Source organism: Phycodurus eques, chromosome 1, assembly GCF_024500275.1.
Source record: "Phycodurus eques isolate BA_2022a chromosome 1, UOR_Pequ_1.1, whole genome shotgun sequence".
Classification (NCBI taxonomy): domain Eukaryota; kingdom Metazoa; phylum Chordata; class Actinopteri; order Syngnathiformes; family Syngnathidae; genus Phycodurus; species Phycodurus eques.
Window position 1 is genome coordinate 19931652 of NC_084525.1, and position 9189 is coordinate 19940840.

Below are 9189 nucleotides of genomic sequence, written 5' to 3' on the forward strand. Positions count from 1 at the left end.
TTTTTGCAACACCAAGGCTTTTTGTCCACTTTACACAAAATTGCTTACTCTGTCAATCCAGTCCAAGTAAGAGCTGACTTGGGTAAATACGGTCGGCTTTTGGAAGAAGTTACAGCCTTGTCCTGAACCGAAGCTCACTACTCCATGGACAGTCCAGGAGCCATCAGGGTTCTGGCAGTTCAGAGGACCCCCAGAGTCTCCCTTTTAGTAAAGCATAAATAACATCCTAAATGTTTCAGTCATTTATTTACCATGTAAATGATTTGACTTGCATCTTATACTGTCGCTCACATTACAGCCAGCAGTGATGCCATCTCCACCAGCGCAGACCATTTTGTCAGTTGCCAGGACGCCCCACCAATCCGGTTGCGAGCACGTGCTGTGGTCAATCACAGGCAGGAGAGCCTGCTGCATGATGTCAGCTGGCGCACCCTCAGCTGGGAAAAACAACAGACATGCTAAGTAAGACTAACATGACTATGGTGTTAGTTTAGCCGTTTGACAAAATAAAACCCCCTTGCTGCAAATCGTGAAAAAAAACATGATTAATTGACACACCCCCAAAATGTTTATAATTGCTAAATTTGTGAATATGCCACAACCTTTGATCCTAAAAAACTCATTTCAAACTCCTTACAATCTTAACCTTACAAAAAATTGTCTTACAGATGCTTTCTTAAAAGCCACTCAGCAGAGCAAACAACAAACGTAGCAAATAGACCCTTGGTAACTTCTGCTAAAAGTCCAGGCTAAATTTACAGTAGCACCTGGTATTTCCCGTTGGTTTCTCTTCCAAGTACTATCCAGCCCTGACCCTGCTTGCCTTCCACGATCAGATGAGAGTTGGCTTCTCAGACTGGTATGGTCACAATTAAATTCTCAGACTACATAAACATACATGAAACATGTTGAAATTGCTGAAAACGTGCAAAGATGGAGAACTATGTAGTGCTGAATTGTGGTGATTTAGCATTGAACTGTTTTTCACCATCTCAGTTTTTTTTTTTTTTTTTTTTTTGGGCTTTATTTTTCACGATTTTGAAGACTCTGTGATTTATTTTAATTGTTCAAATTTGGCAGAGAACACTATTCTCTGTGGTGTGCCAAATTTAGAATACATAATTTTACTTTACAGGTACTCCAGTATTGACTACATTACAGACACTGACGAGCATGGGCTAAGTACAGCACTCACTGGACAGTCGACCCCAGCCAGTTATGTAGCATGCAGAGCCATGGGGAAGGACGGCATTGCGTTGTGGGAGGCAGGATGGCATGATCGTGTCAGAGAAAACCACAGGGGTGGAGAGCTTGATCAGGGCAATGTCGTTGCTGCAAAAGCCACATGCAGGAGGGCAGTAGTACGAAGCAAATCATGGTGGCTCAAACATTATGTTCGGACACCTCAGCGAGAGCCCACTTGCGTGTGAGGCCCTGCTGATATCAAGTAGTGTGGATGACTGTCACATGGGTGCTGTTACCGGCTGAGCAGGATGTTGTAGTTCTCATGGGTGATGATCTGGCCTGGCCTCCGAACTACCGAGCTCTCCTCATTCGCCTTTAAGCTGTGCTTACCCACTTCCACTCTATACTTGTAACGGTCACTGTGGGATGGCACATGGCACAGTATTTCCTTTGAGAGGTTAGTTTTTCTGTCTGTGCTTACCATATTTAAGCTGATTGTGAGCTGCTTGTAGTAATTATCACTTGTTTTTATGTATTTATTTATTTTCTTTTTTAAATGTTACTGGGGCGGAACGGTGGTTAGCACATCTGCCTCACAGTTCTGAGGACCGGGGTTCAAATCCGGCCTCGCCTGTGTGGAGTTTGTTTTTTATGTTCTCCCTGTGTGTTTTTTTTCCGGGTACTCTGGTTTCCTCCCACATCCCAAAAACATGCATGGTAGTTTGATTGAAGACTCTAAATTGCCCGTAGGTGTGAATGTGAGTGTGGATGGTTGTTTGTTTATATGTGCCCTGCGATTGGCTAGCAACCAGTTCAGGGCGTACCCCGCCTCTCGCCCGAAGATGGCTGGGATAGGCTACAGCACCCCCGTGACCATAGTGAGGATAAGCGGTACGGAAAATGAATGACTGAAAAAAATGTGTTGATCTTAATCTTATTCTTCTCCAACTAGAATGACTTCAATTCATCCATCCCTTTTCCTTTTCTCATTTGTTGTTTTCTACACCATTTGTTAGTGTTGTAACACCCGGAAAATGTGGTCTGGAGACCGGTCTCGAGACCGAGACCAGTGTCCAGACCACATTTTTGAAGTTCTTGTCTCAGACTCGGCTTCCAAAAGCACCGATCTGCTCTTCTTCAGAATCAGAATCGGAATCATCTTTATTTGCCAAGTATGTCAAAAACACACAAGGAATTTGTCTCCGGTAGTTGGAGCCGCTCTAGTACGACAACATTCAATCGACAGAGAATACATTTGAGACATAAAGACAAAAAAAACACAATCACTGAGCAATAAAAGGTTACCAGTATTGTGGTAATGCCGGTACAATTTATTTATTTATTTGACAATGTGCAAAAAGATGTAGAGTCCTCTAGCAATTAGAGCAGTTTGAAGTGACTAATAGAACAATAGTCCAGTGTAATGATCTTTGTGGAAAAGGTGCAGAGACTTCAGGAAAGCATTGAATTGGTGTGCATTCCAATATAGCATGAAAAGAGGTGTCTCGAGTATTTTTGGTGCATTGCGTGCATATATTAGATGGAGAGAAGCCCATTTTATGCATAGTGTATCGAGTAAAGTGTGTTCGATGGAACACTTTATATTGTATAGGCTGTAAATTTGTGGGTTTTTTTGTCATTCTAAATGTCCATCCATCCATCCATCCATTTTCTACTGCTTATCCGGGTCGGGTCGCGGGGGCAGTAGCTTTAGCAGGGACGCCCAGCCTTCCCTCTCCCCAGCCACTTCATCCAGCTCTTCCGGGGGGATCCCGAGGCGTTCCCAGGCCAGCCGAAGGACGTAGTCTCTCCAGCGTGTCCTGGGTCGTCCCCGGGGTCTCCTCCCGGTGGGACGTGCCCGGAATACCTCACCAGGGAGGCGTCCGGGAGGCATCCGAATCAGATGCCCCAGCCACCTCATCTGGCTCCTCTCGAAGTGGAGTAGCAGTAGCTCTACTCTGAGATCCTCCCGGATGACCGAGCTTCTCACCCTATCTCTAAGGGAGAGCCCGGACACTCTGCGAAGGAAACTCATTTCGGCCGCTTGTATCCGGGATCTCGTTCTTTCGGTCACGACCCACAGCCCATGACCATAGGGGAGGGTAGGAACGAAGATCGACCGGTAAATTGAGAGCTTCGCCTTTCGGCTTAGCTCCTTCTTTACCACAACGGACCGATACAAAGTCCGCATCACTGCAGACGCTGCACCGATCCGCCTGTCGATCTCCCGTTCCATTCTTCCCTCACTCGTGAACAAGACCCCAAGATACTTGAACTCCTCCACTTGGGGCAGGATCTCATCCCCGACCCGGAGAGGGCATGCCACCCTTTTCCGACTGAGGACCATGGTATCAGATTTGGAGGTGCTGATTCTCATCCCAGCCGCTTCACACTCGGCTGCGAACTGCTCCAGTGAGAGTTGGAGCTCACGGCTTGAAGAGGCCAACAGAACCACATCATCAGCCAAAAGCAGAGATGCAATACTGAGGCCACCAAACCGGACCCCCTCTACGCCTTGGCTGCGCCTAGAAATTCTGTCCATAAAAGTTCGGCGACAAAGGGCAGCATTGACAAAGCACGGCTCAAAGACCCCTAATGATGACAAACAATGGACTTCGTTTTCCCTTGCCCGGACTCGGGTCACCGGGGCCCCCCACTGGAGCCAGGCCTGGTGGTGGGGCTCGAAGGCGAGAGTCTGGTGGCCAGGCCCGCACCCTTGGGGCCCGGCCGGGCACAGCCCGAAAGGGTAACGTGGGTCCCCCTTCCCATGGGCTCACCACCTGTGGGAGGTATCATAGGGGTCGGGTGCAGTGTGTGCTGGGCGGTGGCCGAAGGCGGGGACCTTGGCAATCTGATCCCCGGCTACAGAAGCTGGCTCATTCTAAATGTATTGTTACATATCTGTATCCAGTAATTACGGTCAGCGGACATAGAAAGGTCTTCCCATTTAGTGATTGGTAAATGCATTGATTTAGTGCATGAAATCTATTTATACACTTTTGAGAGATTTTTTTTTTCCTTTTCGGAAGAAGCTTCACGATTTACTAAACAAACTCTGAATGTACCATTGAACTGAATGTACTATTAGCCACGAGTGATTTGTTCGTTGAACTTCTACGTTCGTGATCCGCCAAGGAGAGACGTACTACGTATGCAGTGAACTGTGCTGCCATGAGTGACTCAGGCGGAAGTTCACTGCGAGCTAGTACGATGAGTGATTCATTTGTTCAAGGAATGACTTATTATGCAGTCAAAGTACTCACGAGTGATTTTAACTGTTCATCCTCACAGGGATAGCTAACACAAGCATCCGTTTCTCTAAGCTAACAGCTAATGTTGAGTCACATATTTCAAATAAATATGTGTGCGAGAGCTTGCTGAGCGAGAGAGATAGGTCGGTGATAACTTAGCTAAAGATTATTATTTATTTTTTTTATTATTATTATTATTTTTTAATCAATGCATAGTCCTTCGGTGAACGTGAACCTCAGGGCTGAATCATAACCTGAATGAGGAAGCACTTGAATGATTCTGTCAAAAAGAACTGAGCGATTAGGTGAACGAATCTTTTTAATGAACTGATTCTAGTGATTCAGTACACTCAAAAGAACTGACGTGCCCATCACTAGTCTCGACTCCCAAAAGTGCTGGTCTCGGACAATGTAGTCTTAAGCACAACACTAGATAGAGCGTTATGCCCCTACTAATTCTAAGCTCGATATACCGCTTATAGGGTCGTGGGTGTGCTGGAGCCTATCCCAGCAGACTTCGGGCACACACCCTGGACTAGCCACCAGTCAGTATCGGCAAACAATCATTCATACTCACATTCACACCTAAGCACAATTTAGAGTCTTCAACGAACCTAACATGCATGTATGTTTTTGGAATGTGTGTGAAAACCGGAGTACCACGAGAAAACCCAGCAAGCATCGGGAGAACATGCAAACTCCACACAGGAAGGCCAAAGCCTGGGTACGAACCCATGACCTCTGACACATGTGTCGGATGTGCTAACCAGTCCTGTGCCACCACTTCAATTCAATATTATTTATCCATCACAGTGATCACAGATGTATGATATTGGCTTTGTTTGTTGTTGATGGTAATATGGCCTCACAGTCAGGACTACAACTAAGGATTTGGCTCTGATCTGTCCAGTTGGAGCTACACTTCTTGGAAAGTGACCATGGAGAAATTGACATGGCGTTAACCCCACTTTCCAGCTACAAACAGCTTCCAGACCTCAATAAGATATTGGAGTAAGTCTGTCGAAATGTTTGTCCATTCAGCTAGAAGAACATTTGTGAGCCCCGGTCTTTATTGAGTCAAGGGACATATTTTCCATAGAAAAATCTCACGGCACACCGCCAAACAAAAATGAAACTTGAGTCATTATTTAAGTAGTTTTGTTGAAATAGTCCCGCATTTAAAGACGTGTTCATGTTCAAACTGTGCAAAATGTTTCACTGGCTTGCAACTGTCATTATGTGGTACTTGGTGTAAAATGTTTTGAGAACCACGTCTATAGCGATGGTCATGGAAGTGTCCACATTTCTCTTGTGTTCAGTCTTACTTGATGCAGTGTGCAGCAGTGAGGACCCACTCGGATGCAATTAGGGTTCCCCCACATACGTGACTCCAGCGCCCACTGCTGTCTGATTGGAGGGACACCTGAGCAGCACGATGGGACAGATACGGTTGCAGTAAACGGTTAGATGCTTCTTGGTGGGTGGGGGAATCAAGCACAATATTTTGAATTTGCAAAGTTTCCCACATATCTTATTTGGTATTGTGATTAAATGTATTTTTTGGAACCATGGAATCTTGCAAAAAATGGAAACATCCTGGAATAATTGAAAGTCAGCAGAAAACTATTACAGGAATTGTCAAGCAATTCAGATCAGTGTTCCCGTATAGGTTAGGATTAGTTATAGTTCGACCTCACCTGCCAGGGCCAACTGTGTGGCTTGACATCCACCCCGGCTACCACTCGTCCCGGCACAGGAGGGTAGGCAGGAAGGCCACATCCGTAGACTAAAAACACGTCAGCAAAACACTTTAATGTTCCTGGATACTTTGAGCAACAGGAACATCTCAACGCTTTAACATCAAACAGTGACTCTCAATTGTAGTCAATATTCGTCAGCATTATTACCGTCAGCTATCATTAGAATGAGAAACAGCAGCTTCCTCATGACTGCTCTTGCAGATTGTGTCCAAGTGGCTGTCCTGACGATACACACAGAAAGCCAAACAAGTGTTAAGCAGGTCAACATGTGGTTCGTAAAAGCATTTTCCCATCACTACTCCCTTTAGGGCGCATCGGATTCTTTGCTTTTGTTAATTACGTGTCATGACTAAGAATTTGGCAGAATAAAACACTCAAGACAATAAATCATACCACCAGTACATGGTGTCATAGATGCATCTCAATAAATTGGTACAAAGTTTACTTCACTAGTTCAATTAAAAATGTGGAACTAATATATATATATATAGAGAGAGAGAGAGAGAGAGAGAGAGAGAGAGAGAGAGAGAGAGAGAGAGAGAGAGAGAGAGAGAGAGCGAGCGCGAGCGAGCGAGAGAGAGAGAGAGAGAGAGAGAGAGAGAGAGAAATCTTGAAAAGATTATCTCAGTGATTGGTGGATCAATATTATGAATGAATGTAATTTTTTTAATTGGACTACTGAATTAAATTAAGTTTTCCAAGACATTCAAATTTATCGAGATGCACCTGTATATACTGTATATCGCCATATATTAATCTGTCATTAATATTATTAATATGTCAAAACACATTTGGGACCGCAAGAAAATATATATTTTTTAAAAATTCAGTGTAACCTTTTAATTCTTGGTCTTATTTTTAGTTTATGTAACGCGCATATGTCTTTTAGATGTGTGACTGAGACATATGTGAGGTTCCCATTGAGGTTAGCTTGGGCAGATAAACTCTCAATGGTAATACCTAAACTAGATTTACCCTTCAAGGTCGATTTCTTCATTTATTTCCCCCCAAATCAACATTTGTATACTGTATATATATATATTCATGCAATAATGACTCACTCTATTAAAATTTCCCATCAGGATGGTCGACCTTGATAGCGCCTAGGTTGTTCATTATGGGATTTAATTATTTTTTAATTGGTGAGTAACTCGGTTGAATATCATTACAGTACATACCCAAGTGTAACTAGTCAATGCTCTTCCATAAAATGTCAAGCAGCAACAGACATTTTCCATAGGTACAACGTGAATGTGCATACTCACGAGCCACAGCATGAGAAACATCAACTGTTAAATAGAATATCATCTCTCACTATGTTGCATTGCCCTTCTCTAGCTCTGCAAACAACAACCAAAACGTCTGTGTAGCTCCTCAGTCAGCCTTGATTCAACCTTTGTGGAATGTCACCAAAACATACTTTTAATTTCACACTTTTGTTTCATACATACATCTCATTTAACAGTTCCCCCTTCATACACCGCGAAGTCCCTGGTGTGTATATAATAGCCATTTTTTTGTATTTTTGTGAAAGTAACTCCCAAGATATTGTGCCAGCATTAGGCCATTTACTATTACTGCAGTGTGCCACAAGATGGTGACAAATAATTGTATTTGCGCTTATTCTGAAAAGACTCTAAAAGAAAATTTCTAAAATTGCATTTCAATTATTTGATGGGCTCAACACCCCTATAGTGCATGTAGTAAAATGACAAATTAAACATATTTGAATGACTTTGAAAGTAAACATTATTTACACCACTGGGCATGCATACTCATCATTTGTCTCACTGACTACATCACTACCGTATATACAGTAGATTTCAAGTACAATTGAATCATTTACACAAGTATGGGGAGATAACCTTTGATTACTTAATTAATCAGCAGGCGGTTGTTCGTTTTTCTTGTGTCCTAGAGCTCAAAGCACTGTCAGTAAAGGCCTATGAGTTAAAGCTTCAATGGGGAAACCTACTGTATTCCATTATTCTCTTTCATTTTCAGTGACTGTAAGTTTTGTTAATTTGTTGTTCATACAACTTAGTATATCAATATTGGAGTAACATGTTGTTATCATTGCAGCTGTCATCACGCACAAGACGTTTGGCTCCCCTTTGACATTGTGAAGTAGCAATATTAATAAAGTTACGTGTTTTATTGCTAGTCATGAAACTTTGAACAACGGCAAAAAAACACATTTTGTTTTGACCCCACTTTTTACAATTAAGTGCCACCAGTGTGTCTTGTATACATATGTACAGTAGATTAAATTTGATTAAACGGCAAAATTCTAACAACACTGAGAATCTCTGGGATAGGTTCATGGGTTAGGGTTACCCTGTAAATTGTCCAAAATTAGTATAAAATAGCCGATGCAAACCAAAAGGGCAGAATTCCTGTCTTTTCGGGAATGTGTTCTTGAGACTTTTTGTTGGACTACTCATTATAGACATGCCTACCAAATTTCATGTTGTTAAGTGACACTGGCTCTGGGGGCTAAATTTTCAAACACATTTATTTATTTATTTATTTATTTATTTATAAAAGGCTGCTCTTGGCCTTGGCTTTGGTTTTACCAATATTATATTGCTTCGAGCATATGTGTGTAGTGCATTGTGTGTGTGTGTGGACTCTCCTGTGTGGGCATCATGGGACAAAGTAGCCTTTATGCAGTGTGCCGAGTTCCAAGGCAGAAACATTGTTGAGCATTATAACATTGTGTAACTAAAACCACATGTTCCAAAGTGGAGGACAGACAAACACAGACTGACTCCGCTATACTCAACATCAAGGACCGACGGTCGAGCATTAGGGAGGAATACAACAAATGAAGATGTTTGACTGGCAGATTTGACAATGGCCTTTCCTGGTGAAATTAATTTGAAAGAAATACATACTAATACTAATAGTAAGATGAATAATTGTGTACTTTCTCCACCTATCATTAGTCCTCAGCAATTCTCTTCTCCCGAGTTTAGATGTGGCGGCCCTTG

At 42.9% G+C, this 9189-nt stretch overlaps 1 protein-coding gene across 1 annotated transcript; it reads right to left on the bottom strand.

Moving 5' to 3' along the window:
* Positions 1 to 30: 30 nt before the first annotated feature.
* On the bottom strand, positions 31 to 6383 carry LOC133413908 (chymotrypsin-like elastase family member 2A). Its single transcript, XM_061698838.1, has 7 exons — positions 6344 to 6383; positions 6134 to 6222; positions 5762 to 5859; positions 1482 to 1604; positions 1196 to 1332; positions 292 to 437; positions 31 to 201 (listed from the first exon to the last, which is right to left on the bottom strand). Exons 1-7 carry the CDS (start codon positions 6381 to 6383, stop codon positions 31 to 33), a joined length of 804 nt encoding a protein of 267 aa, XP_061554822.1.
* Positions 6384 to 9189: the final 2806 nt, after the last annotated feature.